This window comes from Hippocampus comes, unplaced genomic scaffold (assembly GCF_001891065.2).
Source record: "Hippocampus comes isolate QL1 unplaced genomic scaffold, H_comes_QL1_v1.1 scaffold322, whole genome shotgun sequence".
Lineage (NCBI taxonomy): Eukaryota > Metazoa > Chordata > Actinopteri > Syngnathiformes > Syngnathidae > Hippocampus > Hippocampus comes.
In genome coordinates, this window is record NW_017805137.1 from 1812793 (window position 1) to 1830388 (window position 17596).

At 40.1% G+C, this 17596-nt stretch overlaps 4 protein-coding genes across 4 annotated transcripts; 3 read left to right on the top strand and 1 right to left on the bottom strand.

Annotated features, from left to right (window-relative positions):
- The first annotated feature begins 167 nt into the window (after positions 1 to 167).
- LOC109514098 (arrestin domain-containing protein 3-like) lies at positions 168 to 5677 on the top strand. The gene is made up of 8 exons (XM_019866907.1): positions 168 to 282; positions 327 to 433; positions 1789 to 1828; positions 1916 to 1976; positions 2098 to 2248; positions 3489 to 3585; positions 3676 to 3932; positions 4677 to 5677. The coding sequence occupies exons 1-8, from the start codon at positions 168 to 170 to the stop codon at positions 4890 to 4892; spliced, it is 1044 nt and encodes a 347-aa protein (XP_019722466.1). The 3' UTR covers positions 4893 to 5677.
- Positions 5678 to 6406: 729 nt separating this feature from the next.
- On the top strand, positions 6407 to 9078 carry LOC109514156 (arrestin domain-containing protein 3-like). The gene is made up of 6 exons (XM_019867007.1): positions 6407 to 6736; positions 6859 to 6934; positions 7010 to 7157; positions 7252 to 7348; positions 8350 to 8606; positions 8826 to 9078. Exons 1-6 carry the CDS (start codon positions 6493 to 6495, stop codon positions 9036 to 9038), a joined length of 1035 nt encoding a protein of 344 aa, XP_019722566.1. The 5' UTR covers positions 6407 to 6492; the 3' UTR covers positions 9039 to 9078.
- A 245-nt stretch (positions 9079 to 9323) lies between these two features.
- Positions 9324 to 11146, bottom strand: LOC109514162 (struthiocalcin-2-like). The gene is made up of 7 exons (XM_019867014.1): positions 11090 to 11146; positions 10932 to 10988; positions 10806 to 10830; positions 10613 to 10698; positions 10353 to 10490; positions 9737 to 9833; positions 9324 to 9590 (listed from the first exon to the last, which is right to left on the bottom strand). The coding sequence occupies exons 2-7, from the start codon at positions 10986 to 10988 to the stop codon at positions 9511 to 9513; spliced, it is 483 nt and encodes a 160-aa protein (XP_019722573.1). The 5' UTR covers positions 11090 to 11146; the 3' UTR covers positions 9324 to 9510.
- A 2541-nt stretch (positions 11147 to 13687) lies between these two features.
- On the top strand, positions 13688 to 15970 carry LOC109514155 (arrestin domain-containing protein 3-like). The gene is made up of 6 exons (XM_019867005.1): positions 13688 to 14158; positions 14252 to 14312; positions 14414 to 14561; positions 14663 to 14759; positions 15245 to 15501; positions 15648 to 15970. The coding sequence occupies exons 1-6, from the start codon at positions 13912 to 13914 to the stop codon at positions 15888 to 15890; spliced, it is 1053 nt and encodes a 350-aa protein (XP_019722564.1). The 5' UTR covers positions 13688 to 13911; the 3' UTR covers positions 15891 to 15970.
- Positions 15971 to 17596: the final 1626 nt, after the last annotated feature.

The window sequence follows — 17596 nt, forward strand, 5'->3', positions numbered from 1 at the left end:
TCCCGCAAGTGTTTATCCCTGTAATGCCTGACCCATCAAGGAATAGCCAGAAAAATCTGATTTTTTTGGGAATGGAGATGTGGGTGGGGATTGGGGGGGTTCCATCCGGTCGACTCGCCCATTGCGGAAGGGTTGTGGTTTGGGAGATTACGAGTTATTTTAAAATCATGCCGGGCGCAGTTAAGAGCCTGAAAGTTACTTACAACGATGTCAGCGAAAGAAATGTTTTTACTAACGGCGACACCGTGACTGGACAAGTCGTTTTGGAAGTGACCAAAGATTGCAAGGCGGAGTCGCTTTACGTGAAATTTAAGGGCAAAGCTGAGGTGGACTGGAGCGAGAGACACGGCCAAACTACTGTCACTTACCAGTCAAAGGACAAGTATTTCAGCATCAAACATTACTTTATTCGAGACGGAAACGCCACTGGTACGTGTTTTTAGTTTTGTGGGGGTCGATGTTGCATTGCCGTGCAGGTCCAAACTTGAATTATTTGAGATGCCTAGAGGAACAATTTGTACTTAGCGGAAAGCGATATAATTGGAGCAAGCTGTTCTGTAACCACCGTTATTTGTTTATCATCGGAAAATAAAGCTTTTTAAATCGGAAAATTTAGTTCAACGTGTTTTCTCCGCATTCGTTCATATCTTCGAGGAAACGCCGGTATTTAGGTTTGTTTGATTGCTTTTACAAACATATTGAAGTACGCCTTTGAGCTGGCATCGGTTTGTTTACCTCGTAGCGGCAGTAGTAATGTTGTATGAGGCCACACTTACATGGCTACTTGAGTAAAAATATATAACGTAAGTATCTTAATAGGAAAAAAAATTCTAGAAGTTAAGTTGCAGAATATTACTTAAGTCTTAATGTAGCTGGCATTTGTTGTTAGTCCTAGAGCTGTAACTCGTAGGTCATTCCGGACTTGGAGGACATATTATGTCCCACTCGTCAAATATTCATTCATCCACATACAAATCCTAAAACATACAGTTTCTGAGTACATTTACTTGTCCTCAGACCAAATTAAAAAAAAAAGAAAGAATGCTTGAAAATAGTTTTTAAAACACCAAATAAGTCTGCAAGTTCCCCCTATTATGCCATTTTCCCTTGTCCCACGCCCATATTGACCACGTTCAACATTTCAAATGAAATTTAAGTTTCATTTTTGGAGTATTGGGTTTTTTCATTGTTGTCTTTTGTAAGTGTGGGAACATTTGTTTTAATAAAAATAATCTTTCAAATAAGAATTTCCATTCATGGAACGTGTGTCCCACAACATGCACGCAACCCTGTTGCCATAACATTTTTAGCATGGCAGTAGAAGAACAAAGCGTGAATCACATGCTATGCTGGAATTGACATAATTAGTTTTTGTTCGTATTTGCAGCTCAATAACCGAGTTCCATTTACTCCTTTACTTAGACTTACGAACCCATTATTATTATTATTATTATCACTACTATTATATATGAATATGCAACACAAAATCAGAACAGTGAAGGCTTATTTTTCAAAAATGTTGAAGACTAAATGTCCTCCAATTCTGGAATGATCCAAACATACACACATCGACGCAGGTATAGAAACTATAATATGACATACAGTAAAATTAAAACATAAAAGTAAATGTAGTTGAATCATTGATGACTATGCGGGAACGATAGGATTGAAATTATTTCAGTTTTTATTCATCACGAACAGTGTTGCACTACATTGATTTCATTATAGTACTCCCACTCCTTCCCATTTTAAGTCAGTTGAAAACTGTAAATTGTGTTCTTCTTATCAGATGATCAGTCACAACTGACCAATCGGCATGGAGAAACATGTATGTATCCAACAATTTTGTTCAGCTTGCAAGGCCTGCACGATTTAATATGTAACGGTTCATCATTTCATGTGTTGTGTTTTTCAGACAGTAATTTACTTGCTGCAGGATCTCATATTTTCCCCTTCACATTTCAGTTCCCTTTGCAGTAAGTCATCTTTTGAATGTGCTTAATGAACAGAAAGACAAAAAACTCTTATAGACGATAGGATTGTGTTATGATTCTACGCTTTATATGAAAGTCATGGTCGTCTTACGTTGTGCATTAGGGAAATGCCCTCGTCCTTCAAGGGGTCTGTTGGTAAAATTGTGTACCTGCTGGAAACCAGGCTGAGTAGATCCATGAGGATACGCTCAAAAGATACCATCAAGATTCCCTTTGTGACACAAGCGGTCCCCACCATGTTGGAGGAAATCTTGGTAAGTGGATAGTTGCATCACAAATCTGTGCTAACGATCATGTTTACGTGCATATGTTAATCAGGTTACTGACTTCATCAAGTCTCTTTCACACATCTATATAAAGCCCCCAATATGCACAGAGGGCCAAACAGTGCCCCCCCCCTCCACCCCCATGACGCTAGGGGGCAACGATGCTCCTTTCAGCTCATTTAATTGTGAATTTTTTCAAAAAGGAAGTTTGCACTGAGGTTGGTTGTTGTAGCTACTTGTTTTCTGATCAAACTAGTATTTAAATGCATAACTTTACATCTCTTTACATCTTCAATGTGTGTGCGTGCGTGTGTGTGTGTGTGTGTGTGTGTGTGTGTGTGTGTGTGTGTGTGCGCGTGTGTGTGCGCGCGCCCGCGATGTGGCTCTTTGCAGTGACACAGTAAAAAAATTGTCTCTTAGTCTCTGACTGGTTGGCCACCCCTGCACTACTCTACTCTTGGGAAGCAAAAGACACAGTTGATGACTTTTACTAAAGGGTTGTTAACCATTACCTGTGTTACTTGTTTGTCATGACACTTAACAAAATACAGATGTATTATTTTGAGGAATGCAACAGCATGGTAAATATCGCGGTATATCCGTTTCAAATTCTTCCTCATAATAATGCCCTCTGAAGTCACGTGTAAGAAGCCGTCAGCCAGACTACGGGCTGAGAAGTGAAATACTGCCCTCTGTTGTCAACCTGGAAACCAAACTTCTGATTACCTCTAAGATGCTGAGTAACATTAAGTTGTGATTTAATGCTTTGTCGTTATGTCTTTGGTTTAAGGTGTTCCAGAATCCAAGCAAACAATCACACTTTACCACAGTCCATTCCCCTTCTTTTTTAATCAACACTGTGTTATGCATGTATAATGCCATGTAACTTATCGTCACCGCCACCCATAGTTAAAATGCAATACATACCAGGTTAAAAATAACATGACACATGGCCATTCTTCAGCCCTTAAGCCATGTTCGTACAAACACCAATTAGCCAGTGCAGTCGGGGTAGGATCAAGACTCCAATAACAAACTTTGCGAACACTCAAAGATTCGACCAATTCACGTACGTTTTGCTCAACTACGTACTTAAACCCACTTAAACGAAATGAAGAACCAAGCAGACGTGGGATTTCTTTCGAATCTGCCCCTATGCTCAATTGTTTTACTGAGGCCCTATTTAGGCTGCCAGACCCTCACCTCCCTGGAATGTGTTTTCCCTCAGACACCTCAGCATGAATCTAAAGATAAAAAGATGCGTTTTTTCAACTCCGGAACTGTTGCTATGGATGTCAACATTGAAAAATCCGGTTTCTTCCAAGGTAAGCGTACAGTACTTATAGTGACATTGAGTAACGCTAACCCAAACATCTGGGGCGCACTGGCTAAATCCATCCTGCTCTGGGTTTCAGGAGAGGGCATCAATGTTTTAGCCTCCATTCAGAACAACTCCACACGTGAAATCAAACCCAAGTATTGCATCTACAGAAAGCACAGCTTCTTTGCAAGTGGAAAGAGGAAACTTGATACGAAAGACCTCTTGAAGGAGGTGGGGGAGCCTATTCCTCCATCGGCCAGCCAAACAGTCAAAAGAGTCATCACAGTCCCCCATGACCTGGAACCTAGCATCCTCAACTGTAAAATCCTGAAAGCAGAGTACAGACTCAGGGTATGTTTTTTTTTTTTCTTCACCTAATCAAATGACCATTGAATTAAAGTTGCTCTAATTGCCATCTAGTCAACATATGCGCAAATTGTTGGAATTTAGCCACCTTAACTGTCATTCAGCATAAGTTGGTCGAGATCTGTCGGACTTGCCGTAGACTAGAGCAAGGATGTGAAACGCAAGGCCCAGGGGCCAGATCTGGCCCGCCACATCATTTTATGTGGCCCGTGAAAGCAAATCAAACATGTCAACTTCCATGATGCTTGCTAAAATCTCTACCAAAATTTAAAATTCTCATTTGTAATAAAAAAGAGCATTTTCTTGTAACCAAACCCCTCAGTAGAGTAACTTAAACAATAGTTGAATAAACCGTTATTATTGACTTTTTTTATTTGGCTTCAGTCGTAATGGCCCTCCAAGGGAAACGGTAACCAAAATGTGGCCCACGACAAAAATGACTTTGACACCCCTGCTCTAGAGGAATTAAAACTTTATTTTTGATGTCCAAGTTTCAGGGCAGATAGTTTATTGTCCGGTGAGCTGTTGCTCTTCCTGAAAAACCAAATGCATTTGTTGAAGGAGATTTGCAGGAGCCAATCCCAAAAGGGGATCTATCCCATTATGATAAAAAGTCTAATTTGTACAGTTTTGATTGGACCGCTACAACATGGCCCAACAGACTGATGGAAATGTTGCAGCCCATCTGGGCTGAATTCACATTTCTCACCGTGACCCTCTTTTCCACAGGTGTATTTGGATGTCAAGTTCGCATCAGACCCAGCAATCAAATTTCCCATAACCATACTTCCAGCTGCTCAAGCATCTGCTGTGGCAGCAAGCGCGCCGTCTACCGCTGCTGGATTTGGATTTGGATCATTTGGATACCAAAACCCACCAGCCAGGGACACTTTCAATCCTCCACCTCCTTATGAATTTTATAGCATGTACCCTTCTTTAAAATAATGGATTTTGATGGTCAATGACATTCTCAACACTTCGGCTACTTACTGCTCATTTCAAATGTTGACCCATTGTACTTACTTAATGTAAGATATTTTTTTAGATGTGTGAGAAAAGCTCCAGTGGTCTTGCATATATTCCTGAGATTGCTCTTTTTGCTCATCCAACAGAAATAACTGCAGCCGTTATCCCACACTGGTTTGTTGGTTGCTTGGTTGGTTGGTTGGATTGCCATACCTGAATTGAGTGTTCCAAACTAGTACGTGAATGTCTTTGTCGGAATACATCTCTCTTCTTTTCCCTCTCGGTTATGAGTTCAGACAGGTCCTTTCATGCATTCTTAAAAGGATTAGTGCTAGCATATATTTGGTCAGTTGGAGGTGTCTCTGAATGCAGAGGAAAAGGAAACACGTTGTTCCGTCTTTTGTCTTTGGGTCACAAGTTCAAAATGTGTTGAAAAGGAATGTTGCAATATGTTAAAGTTACTTTGCCTTTGGCCATTTTGCGTGATCCATCGGAAGTGTTACAGTCACATATAGAAAAATAGTAAAAATTTGTAAGTCAGAGACAAACGAGATACCGTAATCTTACATTGGGAAAAAGTAGCAAAGCGGGTCTGTTTGTTGGTAGACTGAAAAAAAATAGTCATGAATTAACTTTATGCAAACATATACAATGGTTGCACAAGATTAAAATGTGTTAAACTGGTATGTTGTTTTCAAGAAGAGGGGAAAATTGCATTTGTATACCACATTTTATTCACGTGCAACCAGTGTACATGATCAAATTAAATACTTGTTTTTCTAGTTTATCATGGCTTTGTTATCATAAATTTTCTTTTTTTTAAGTGCTAATCTCGAATCTTATTTTATCATTTTAGTACGGCTGTTTTAATCCTCTATAACGTAGCAAGAGCATATGTATTTTTGACTTTCAAAGTGTGTAAATATGTAAACGTTTCTCCTACTATATGGGTTTTTAACACGTACGATCCTGGAAACATTAATTGTCGGTCGCTATTAATCAGTGAAATGTAGTTGTCACTGAATGCTATCAAGCAAAGCATTTTTTTTTTATATTTGTGTTGTAAAATACACATTCGTGTATGTTTTCCATTCGTTTATGTAGACTCTGTCATTTTTGGAGGGGAATATTGGCTCCGGCAGTTAGTCTGAGTGTGGAGTGCTTTGGCGTGAGTTGTGGCTAACAGCAACTCTTATGAATGTGTGTTTATTGCTCCTTTTGTTTATTAAAAAACGACAGATTGCATCAGCGACTGCGTGCATCCTTCTTTCCGCATTGAAGGGCATTACAATACTGTATCTACCTGTTGTCGCAAAATAAAAAGTGACTGCACACTATTATTACTATTTTTAAATGTTGCGTGTGTGTGTTTTAAATTGAGTTCATTTATTTTTTTATGCAACCTGACTCATACCAATCCATTTACTTGAAAATGCGAAAAAACCTGACTGACCACAACATGTCATACACCTCGGCTGATGAAGTGATAAAAACACATAAGCACATAAATAGAGCGCGCACTCTGCGGATAAGGTAAAACTGCTGCTTGTTTGTCACTTTTGACGTATCTTTCCGCAAAATGACCATCATTCATTTCTCGATCGAATATGATGCAATCAATCGTCAAAACATTTTCACAAACGGTGATACCGTCAGAGGAAGAATCATTGTGGAGGTGTTAAAAGAAACTCGAATCAATTCGCTGACTTTGATAGCAAAAGCAAAAGGAGAAGCCCATTCGTCCAATGAAGACAGCAGTTTTAGTGTTTACGAGAAATACTACACCATCAGACGTCAACTCTTGGAAGAAGCAAGACAAGATGGTAATGTATGTTTTTTATTTACAGTATTTTTTTTCCGCCAAGAGGCATTTTCGTGGTGCAATGACTTCACAACCGTATATAACGTAAAACTTTAATCATAAAATGAACTGAATGTTCTACAGGTGAAACGTTTGACAGTACTAAAGTTATCACTCGAGGAAGACACATATTTCCTTTTTCCTTCAAGATTCCTGACAGGTATTTGATTATTCCCGTTTTGCCAGGTTAGGACTTGACTATTAATCATTTCTTCATTTTTATTCTCCTCCACAGAGAAATGCCATCGTCCTTCAAATGCGCTTTATGTAAAATTGTTCATAAGTTGAAGGCAGAGCTCAAACAACCACTGAAGCTGCGAAAAAAGGCTGAAACTCACTTCAAATTTGTCTCCAAACCAACTATGGATATTTCTGGACATATGGTAAGAAATGTTTTTTTTTTTTTTTGTAGATGCAATGAACGTTAACTATTTGTAAGAAACGTTGACTTGACTTAACAGGTTGTTGTTTTGTCAGGTGCCTTGGTACGGTTGCAGTCAGACAAACGTCAAATTCTTTGGCTCTGGAACAGTTACAATGGACGTTTACACTGACAGAATAGCATACAAGCAAGGTAATCACGTATATGGATTCATGTAAAATCATTTAACTCCAGCAACATTTCAGCTTTCGGTCACCATTATTCACATGTGGACCCAGAGGAGGGCGTTCCATCAGTCGTGACGGAAGGTCCATCACTGCATCACGGATGGATGCCCGTTTTGCTGACAGGAAACTTAAAATGCATCGTTACATTTTCTGGAATGAAACGATGCATTTTAAGGGCAGCAAAATATGTACCACACACACACATCATAATATTTGGTTGCAAATCCTTTACTTGCAATAACGGCATCCAATCTGTCAAACTGTCTGAAATACAAGAGCGTATGAGCAACAATTGTGGCTGTGTTTAAAGTCCCCCCCTAAAGTGAAAATAAGCACGTGTTCTAAATATCTCATATTTTTTTGCAACGTAACCTCAGTTTGAACCCATGTATCGGACAGTAGTAATTCAGTCACGGTTCATTTTTTTTTTACACTTGGCAGTGACGTGACATCATTTTTAGGAGGTGTCGCCATGAAATAAGCAAATCAAAAGCCTTGCCTCATATCCCCAAAATATTTCTATCTCCTCCCACATCACTCCTCTGTAGATATGAGATTATAGAAAGATAAGGCCGTACAAACTGGATCATCTTTACTTCTGTAAACACCTTGTTGTCAGTGACGTCGTCCCTTCTGCACATGCGGGTCACTTTGGTAACGCATTTGGTTCACACATCAGACATCAAGGTCGCATTCAATTTGTAATGTGGACGATAACACAGTAACATTGGGTTGAATTACTCCTGCGGGAAAAGTGATTTAAATTGAGTTCAATTAAATAAACCTTGCTACATACACAAAAACTATAGTAGCTACCTCGCTCCCTTATAAAACTACAACTTTTTATCCCTTTGGCGTGTATTTTAGCAATGTAAAATCAGATATGAAGGTTGAAGTTAGAATTCTAAGTTAACCATCCTACCCATCTTTTTAGCCTTTATGAACCTTTGCTTTTTCTCATCATAGGTGAAACACTCACAGTCCGGGCTGAAATTCAAAACCATTCAACACGTTCAGTGACGCCAACGTTAAAGTTCTATCTCAAGGAAAATTCCTTTGGAAACGGTCTGCAAAGTATCGTTGTAAAAAAGATCCTCCAGATGGAGTCCAAGGCTGTTGCGGCCAGTAGCAAAGACACGGTGATGAAGAAAATCCCCATCCCCAGACGACTACCACCCTCCATCTTGAACAGCTGCATTTTCAGGCTGGAATATGAGCTGAAGGTAAACGACACGAGGTCAATGTTAACATGGGGACACTGCTCTTATTTCCTCTTTCTGGTCAGTGGTTCAATTCTGTGTAATGAATAAAGAGATACTGCTGACAGTATCAGCCCTATCCAATGCTAGGCGAGATTTTATATGCCCCCCAATACCAATCTATGTATGATTTTGTTGTTGTTGTTCTTGTTGAAGATTTTTTAAAAAGCACAATTTTGACAGGTCTATGTGGATATCAAGTACACAGTAGATGATGGGGTCATAATTCCAATTGTTGTCCTTCCTGACCTACAACATCAGCCAAGTTCAGCGACATTTCCCGTTGAAGCGTCCGAGAACACCAACCATCCGACTTTGAGCAACATATCCCAACAACATGCAACACATCCACCTTTGGACTCTCCTCCTTCTTATGACACCTTGTTCCCTTCCTAGTGTGGTTCTGACATAAATGGAAGTCGACCGATTAAAAAAACAAAACGAAACACCAGAGAATAGCTGCAAGATGGCAGGAAATGATTATACCTTGACCATCTTGACTCACTAAATATGAGGGTTACTTGAGATTACTATCGATCTCAATGCTTGAGTATTTCCTTGTTTTGTGACAATTTTGGTTTGTGGTCTGCCATGGGAATTTTCCATTGCAATTAAAAAAAAGCTTATTTTAAAATTATTTTGAAAAAAAGGTTGCAGAAAAACACCCTGGACAAAGTTGACTTGAATACCACACCCAAATGCTTTATTGGATAATTGTTCCCCTACTTTTTCCAAATTATGGACAACAACCGACAACATTTTAAGTAAATGAGAAGAGGCTCATTTGCATTGAAGAAATGAAGTCTACCGTAATAGCCAATTGCCAAAAAATGAATTGTTATCGATCAAGTGATGGTTGTCGGGTGGGTCAGTGGTCACATTTCTCAACATCCCTGGCACAAACAAATCGGTTGGCTATGGAGCAAAGATCCGTGTCCCAGAGTAGATCTAGAAGTAAAACACAATGAACAACAATGAAAATCTAATTTCGGTGTCCAATTTCCCTCTGAATAATTCCAGCCATCAAACAAGTGCAATCGCATTCAAAGCACACGTTGCAACTGTTGATAAATTGTAAATAATAGGCAATTCACCATCATCTTCAATCTCAACGCAATTTCCGGGGTTGGTGTTAGTGTTGAAGGCAGTGAATTCGACGTCCGCGCCATCAGTCCAGAAGAAGAGATCATCCTAGAAGGCAAGGAACATGTTTCAAGGAGTTTTGCCGAAAGCGATTCGCGTGCCTCTTTGTTTGTCACAGGATAATGCATCATGATGTATTCTTTTCTTACTGTGCCGCTTTTTTTTTCATGCTAAAAGTAATCCTCAAACTCGCGCCACGGTCAAAACACCCCTGCTGCCTCTTCCTCCATTTGTTTACTCAGAAGTCACGTTTAAGCTTTTAAATTTTCCACCTGACGTGAGAATATCCATGAATGAGTCGGCTTGTGTGATGTGTTGCACACCAACACACGGTAACGTCCAAAACTGTTGTACCCCTGATTTTTTAATTTTTTTTTCTCATCACGTGTGGGGTCTTGTCAGAGTTTATCACCGGACAACAATTTAAAAATCTTGCCGTGTGAACCGGGCTTATAATAACTCTTCTTTGCGCTTTTCAAGATTTAGACCTCAGGTTTACAAAATGTTGCATGCAATAGATTTTACAGCTGCTGTTATCTCTTTTAAGAATCAAAAAAAATGTTTCACCCCTAAACCCCGGTGTAGTCCAATCCAGACGTCAGCAGAAGGGTCCGAAGTGCCATCCTGAATCACTTGGAGAACTACGGCGTATTCCAAAGCACTGCCGATGGAGACCAGATTCCCCCCAAGAATGTTGCAGACCCTCTAAAAGAAGAAACGACCCAATAGAAATGAGAAAACATTTCATTCAGCACAAGAAAAACTCCAAAGACCAAATAGAAATGTTTGCCCTGAGATTACAAAACATTGGATCCAGGATTTTATACCTCTGCGTCTGAAAACGCTCTTGGGTAATCTTGAAAGATGAAACAGCGGTCGTTCAATTGTGTCCAGCCTTTAGGACAGTGATTATCTGCAACACAATTGGTGTTGGGAAGCTATGATGATTGATTCTGATGGCAAATGCCTAAATGAATACATTGTTTTTTGTTGTTGTTTAAGTATCATTGAGAAACCAACCTTTCTTCTTATCACTCGTTCTACTCTGTGAAGAAAAAAAACGTGTTGTTCAAACCACAGGAGAAAATGAACACAAATGTAGGCAGCAAAAAAAAAAAAAATCCAAAGACATTTATTTTGACTTACAGACACCAGTCCGATTATCCCACAGAGGAGGATAAACCAACGAAGAACAAATGCCATCTGGACAATGATAGAAAATTACACTCGATATCTGTCGCAAAAAAAGGTATATAAGAAGGAGTTGGGTTTCAAATGCGGAGTGTCAAGGTGTGCAGTCTTACCTCTGCGCTCGCGAGACTCGATGCTGGGACACGACAAGGAATCCTTTTATATCAGCTTGCCACAAACAATGCTCGAAATAATTACATGTTTAAAAAATACAGGCATCCAAGTGCAGGGTTTTAAGAGAAGGGAGAGGCAACAAGTTATTGTTCTCACTCCAACCTACACATTATGCTTTTCATTGTGACAACTTCAGCACACACCCAACTACATCAGAAAGATTTTAATTTAAAAAAAAAAGGTTTTGGCACGCACCGGTTGATGAGAGAAATTTTCTGAACTAGGTTCATTGTTCCAGAAATGAACTAGTTCATAGTTCACTTCAGACCGCACAAACCACCCAGCCCTCAATAGTCACCTGCGCATTCCTCGAAAGGCTAGCGGGGGGCTTTCAATGTGACATTTCAACTTCACCGTTGATGTAATTTAAGTCCAAAATGTCCGATTATCATTATTATTTTTTTTCCCCCTTCGGAATCCTCACTGACCTTCTCATAAAATTCTTGATCAGAAAAGTTTTCTTTGGCCTTCTGAAAATCATGACAAAGCAGGGTTTTGATGCCCACCCGAAAGAAACTCTATCGATGAAGAAAACTGTCCGGCTCTTTTTCACCATGAGCTGTTGCCATGGTTACAAGGCACACTTATCGCCGTTTGTTAGCATAGCGTCGAGAGTTTCACAGTTATGGAACAACAGCTTGCAGTGACTGATTTGAACTGAATAAAACCGCATCTTCATAACTATCATTCTTCTGCCACCGTCATAGTGTTCGTGGCACAAAGGCCGCATTTATCCTTTGCCGTGTGTGTAATCAGGGTGGGGGAAGAGGTGCAAATTGCACCTGGCTGTCAAATGTTGTGATTGTGTTTGTGCTTCTGTGTCATTTGCGCAATATCCTTTGTGAACAGGATGTGAAGGAGGTGCAAACTGCGCTCGCAAATCAAGAGCAACGAAAGGTGCTATCAGGGGCTGCAGTTCATTTGTGGATTTGGCCCATTTGCGGATTTGGCCCACCATGTGCAGCATACATATGAAAATGCAAATAATGTGGTTTTATGAAAGTGGACTGAGCAAATGTTGTTCTTCCTCGTACAGATGAACACATTAAGCGGCAGTTAGTCATCAAAATGATTTAGGAGTCCTGAAATCTAGAGCACTGCTGAAGCATAATGTAAGTTCGGAAATGAAATACTGATCAAATGAGTCCTGTGCTAGACTACATATCCGCTACAATACTAAAAGTGAGGGCTGTGCACAAAATGGTGATAATTCAAATGGAGATTCGATTGTCCGTGGAAAAGCGAACATCGAATCCTAATTTTTTGCGCTTGGACCAGAGCGCATATTGTAAGATTGTTGTCACTTAAATGGCAAGCTCATTATGTGCGACAAACTGAAGTTATCCAATACGATAAAGCAAGATTTGAAAAACGATGTTACGACTGCCAGTATCACAAATGACCTGCCAAAGTTCATCTGCCTCCAGCATCCAACAGACAAAATCACTGCCAAAGAGTTGCAATGAAATGCACGCATGACCTGACAAAGTTCATCTGGCATAGTGAGGTCGCTGTCAAACATTTGCAGTCAGCTATGCTGCTTATGTGGCCGTACAAGATGAGTCCAAACACACCCATGACTAAACCTGCCAAGATGCCAACAACCCACAGGATTATCTTTGCAGCTGGTATAGCAATAGCAAGAGAAATGTGTTCTGACGACAAAGATGCTGTCACACCTTTATTACGGAAGCACTCTGTAAGATGACATGATTACCCAAACATCCAAACACTCCACGCACACACCCGCAGTTTGGTGATTGGGGAATAACATGTGACAAGTCATTGAGGTCTTTGGCACAACACTTAAAAAAAATATTTGGCCGCATGTCACATGCGCAGAACCTGCGTTTAAGTAAGTTCATTCTTGACGTCATTTGGCTGTTGCCGATGACTCGGGACTCTGGGCCAGCCTGAAATCATGACGGTAGTTCACTGGTGGACTCGCCGGACAGACGATGCACACTTTTCTAAAATTTGACCACTTGTTTGTTTCTTTCATACTTCGAGAGTCATTCAAAAAATAAGATGAATTTTTCGGTATAAGGTCTTCTCAGACAGACAGAAGCTTTTGGGTTTTATTTTCTTTGTACAAGCTTCCATATTCCCTCACCATAAAAATCTTGAGACTGATGTCTCTGCCAGTCGCTCACAACACTTTTGACTTCATCTTCACTTTTGAATTTTGTGCCAACTACCGTAAACTGCTGAGGCAGGTCAAGACAGTCGTAAAGAACAAACGCAGGGGTCATCGGTCAGAAGGAGTCATCGTGCATGATAACGCAAGGGCTCACACAGCAGCTCAAACGGTGCAGACCATCAACGAGCTAGGCTTGGAACTGCTCCCTCATCCCCCTTCCAGCCCAAATTTCAGTTTTCAAAAGCCAAGCTGGTGATTTTTAGGACGGCAGAAATTTGTCACGAATCAATTTTGGAGCCGACAACATCAATCACTTGTCTTAAAATAACACCCATTAATAGGGAAAATGTCACTTTTCCGAATTTGTTGTGTCTTTGTTGTTTATGCTCCTTGGCTTGTGGCCCTCCATGTTGCTGCTGCATTTTTCCTTAGTGTGTTCTCAATCCGGTTATGAGAGACAAGAAAAACAGGTTCTGGATCTGTATCCTCCCCACCGCCTGTTCGTCACCGCTCTGTCACCTGAGCCAGACGCTTTATTTCTGCTTGGACTGACCAGAGGCTCTCCTAATTCTTGCTCGTATTTTGTTTGCTCATCTTTTCATTTGTACTTATTTCTGGAAAATGACCATTAAAAATTTCCAAATTGAATACGACTCCATCAATAGCCAAAACATCTTCACCAACGGAGATACAATCAATGGAAGGATCGTCGTGGAAGTCTCGAAAGAAACGTCAGTCCAATCGCTCACCTTTATAGGAAAAGGAAGTGCAAAGGTTTGCTGGCACGAGTATTACGGGCAACATAGCAGTGGCTACTACTGGTCCGATGAGAAATATTATGAAATCAAGCAACGTATCTTGCGAGCCGGTAATGCATGCTTTATTCAATATTTTGGTCCACAATGTTGGTCACGATCTTTTCTTAAAAGCACAAATTACCGGACATATCTCATTCCTCCAGGAACTGATTTTATTCCCAAAGGAAGACATGTGTTCCCCTTTTCCTTCAAGGTCCCTAACAGGTACTTTATACCAGACTGTGCTGGGGTTATTTTCATGCCTGTTGTTGCTTGCCTCGTTTTCTTTCAAGCCAGTTAAACTGACATATAATTGTACTTGGCAGGAAAATGCCGTCCTCCTTCAAGTCATCCGTCGGTAAAATTGTTCATAAGCTGAAAGCGGAGCTTAAACAATCAATGAAGTTGACAAAAAAAGCAAAAGCCCACTTCACATTTGTCTCTAAAGCAGACATGACCATACCAGGACTCATGGTGAGACGTTTGCAACAGTAATTGATCCCAGTTTGAACTTTTGAAAGGATTTGTATGTAGTCTGTCATTAATTCAAGAAATGGATCTGTTCTTTCTTTCAGGAACCTCAGCATGATTGCACGGATAAAAAAATCACCGTCTTTGGTTCTGGGATCATTGCAATGGATGTTCACACACAAAGGATGGGATACCACCCAGGTAAACTTACATACATACCGTATTTTCCCCACTATAAGGCGTACCTAAAAGCCTACCATTTTCTTAAAAGCTCACAGCGCGCCTTAAAATCCGATGCGCCTTGTGTATGGTCATTATGGTAACATTTAGACCCCAAAATGGCTCCTTGCTCGAGACATGCTGACAACGCAGAGTTCAAACTTAAGACGATCGGTTACGCAGTTGAACACGGAAATAGAGCAGCGGCAAGAGAGTTCAACGTTAACGAGTCAATGTTATAACTTGCTGTTGAGTGAACTGTGTCGCTGCTTGATTAAATACGTTTTACTGACATCTGATCATTCTGTTGGCGTTTCGTTGAATGTAACTCCATCTAGTGGATGCATTGTAGATTGCGTCTTATAATGCGGTGCACCCAATGTATGAGAAAAAATTATTTGACAACTGTCATCCGTGTACTTGCCCACTGGTGCAACGACACACGTGATTTTTGTCTTCCCATGCAGGTGAGGATCTCCAAGTCAAAGTTGAAATTCATAACCTATCATCCCGTGACGTGAAGCCCAAATTTGTATTGTACGAAAAGCAGAGTTTCTTTGCTCAAGGAAACAGGAACGTTTGCACACAGAACGTCCTCAAGGAGACACTTGAGAGTATTGCTCCCCATAGTAAACGGAGAGTGAAGAAGGTGATCACAATCCCCAGAAGTTTGCCTCCTTCCATTTTGAACTCCTCAATCATCCAGCTGGAATACAGACTGAAGGTAGGCTGAAGGTTCTGTTGCACTTTTATCAAGGTTAATCCATTTGATACAATAACTGGTTATGGTAATAATACCACAAACATAACAAAAGAGTAACATAAAGCTTTAAAATGATGTCAGAAACTAACATATTACCATTTTCGCAGATCTTTCTGGGTGTCAAATATGCAATAAACCCAGAAATCAAACTTCCAATCGTTGTCCTACCTGCCTTTGAAGTTCCTGCAGGACAACAACCTCCGGATCCTGCTGCTGCCTATGGATTTGAGCAATTTGGGAGATCACGCAAACAGAGCTGGAGCAAAGCATCTCAGTCTTCGGATCTCCCTCCACCATACGGAGCACACGCCGAGTATCCCACCTTGAGTGATTATAAATATCGAAGGTGACCATCAATTGCTGAAAGAAATTATCACCCGTTTCCTCCCACATTCCAAAAACATGCATGGCGGGTTAATGGAACACTCTAATAAGCTGTCCACTGTAGTAAGCGCTGTCCCTAAAACTCACGCCCGCGACCCTCGTGAGGATAAGCGGTTCAGATAATGGATGGATGGATGGAATTACGCATCCATCAATGAGGTGTGTATGCATTGGTAATGGCACAGGTCCTTACGTAAGTGGCTTTTTGTGTTGCAATATTCACATATTGAAAAAAATAATTCGGACTACACACAGACACACACACACATAAGTCCAATGCATTTCTTCAATACATTTAGACAATGTGTCAAAACGGTACTTTTATTTTGATAAACAATACAGGATCCAATTAATTTTTTGATCAAACTGATGTCTGACTAACTGACTGCTTCATCAACATCAAGTATTAACTTTGAGGACATAGCCTAGGGCAGGGGTCGGCAACCTTTTTGAAAAAGCTCTAGGGAGCCACTGGGGGGCGCTAAAGAGCCGCATGCGGCTCGAGAGCCGTGTGTTGCTGACCCCCGGCCTAGGGGCTTGGGCAAGTGAGGATAACGTTGCATATATCTTTTTTGTATCTGTGAAAAAAACATCTGTTGCATTTATAAAAATCAATGAGCTGCTACAAAGAACAAACAATTGTATTTTATTTTTTGTAACAACTTTTGAACAACTTTTGAACACTGCTTGTTTGAAGTTTATTTTCAAATAAAACAGTCAATGTCTATTTGAGTTCTTACAAAAGAGCCACCTGCAGTGAACCAAACTTGTCCATCTGTTTCTTTCCTCTGTCGTGATTTCATCTCGTGTACTCTCAGTGGCGTGCAAAGGTGTGTCGGTGTGCTTGTGGTCGGACTAGATTGGAAGAGGCTCTGAGGAAAAGTGTTGCTGCATCTGTTAGCTAGCTAAAGTGGCTCTTTCATGGTGACCAAATGTTATAATGAATGACTGTATTTTGACTTGTATGCTTCATACAGTATGACTGACTTTGGAAGAGAAATCGGAATTTAAATGGTCCAATGGTGTGTTAGCGTTTTCTGGGGAGCACACTTGGATGAGGTACCGGTGCTCCAGTGTAGTTGCATATATGAACATCTTCAACTTATATTTGCACTTTGGGGTTAAGACTTTGCCTTGTAAAAATAAAATAAATGTCCACATAAATTATATTTTTAGTTCTCTGAAAGTCCATCGTCATTAAATCAGTCATGGCAATTTCCATTTCAAACGAGCCTCTGTGTAACTGATGCTCTATGCTAAACGACAAACTCAAATTACTTTGTGAGCTCAACAGAACCAAAAAAAAATAAAAAATTATCCTGAGTAGCTTCATGCTGACAAACGTGGAATTACTTGAAGGAGGACAGTATCTAGAACTACAGTCCACTTTTTCTTTTCAACATAACCAAAGTAATTTTTACAGGCAATGTGTGCATCCCATAAGCCTGTTTTTTTTTTGTTTGTTTGTTTTTTATTTGACGAAGGTACAGTAGTTAATGTATGATATACAACCTATGCCTTTGTTAACAAAATAAATCTTTGAATCGGTGTTAGCCACTGAGCGGACCTAATAATAATAATAATAATAATAATAATAATAATAATAATAATAATAATAAATTAGTGTTATTGTTATTTTAATAATCATAATAAACATTCTCAAATGCATGGG

Excerpts from the sequence above, each read along its gene's own strand:
- LOC109514098 (XM_019866907.1), top strand. The coding sequence starts at position 168 with ATGCCGGGCGCAGTTAAGAGCCTGAAAGTTACTTACAACGATGTCAGC. Across the intron at positions 2,249-3,488 it reads CCATGTTGGAGGAAATCTTG|ACACCTCAGCATGAATCTAA; the intron begins GTAAGTGGATAG and ends GTTTTCCCTCAG. Across the intron at positions 3,933-4,676 it reads AAGCAGAGTACAGACTCAGG|GTGTATTTGGATGTCAAGTT; the intron begins GTATGTTTTTTT and ends TCTTTTCCACAG.
- LOC109514156 (XM_019867007.1), top strand. The coding sequence starts at position 6,493 with ATGACCATCATTCATTTCTCGATCGAATATGATGCAATCAATCGTCAA. Across the intron at positions 6,737-6,858 it reads GGAAGAAGCAAGACAAGATG|GTGAAACGTTTGACAGTACT; the intron begins GTAATGTATGTT and ends AATGTTCTACAG. Across the intron at positions 8,607-8,825 it reads GGCTGGAATATGAGCTGAAG|GTCTATGTGGATATCAAGTA; the intron begins GTAAACGACACG and ends CAATTTTGACAG.
- LOC109514162 (XM_019867014.1), bottom strand. The coding sequence starts at position 10,988 with ATGGCATTTGTTCTTCGTTGGTTTATCCTCCTCTGTGGGATAATCGGA. Across the intron at positions 10,831-10,931 it reads GGATAATCGGACTGGTGTCT|AGTAGAACGAGTGATAAGAA; the intron begins GTAAGTCAAAAT and ends TTTTCTTCACAG. Across the intron at positions 9,591-9,736 it reads CGTTGAGATTGAAGATGATG|ATCTACTCTGGGACACGGAT; the intron begins GTGAATTGCCTA and ends TTTTACTTCTAG.
- LOC109514155 (XM_019867005.1), top strand. The coding sequence starts at position 13,912 with ATGACCATTAAAAATTTCCAAATTGAATACGACTCCATCAATAGCCAA. Across the intron at positions 14,760-15,244 it reads AAGGATGGGATACCACCCAG|GTGAGGATCTCCAAGTCAAA; the intron begins GTAAACTTACAT and ends CTTCCCATGCAG. Across the intron at positions 15,502-15,647 it reads AGCTGGAATACAGACTGAAG|ATCTTTCTGGGTGTCAAATA; the intron begins GTAGGCTGAAGG and ends CCATTTTCGCAG.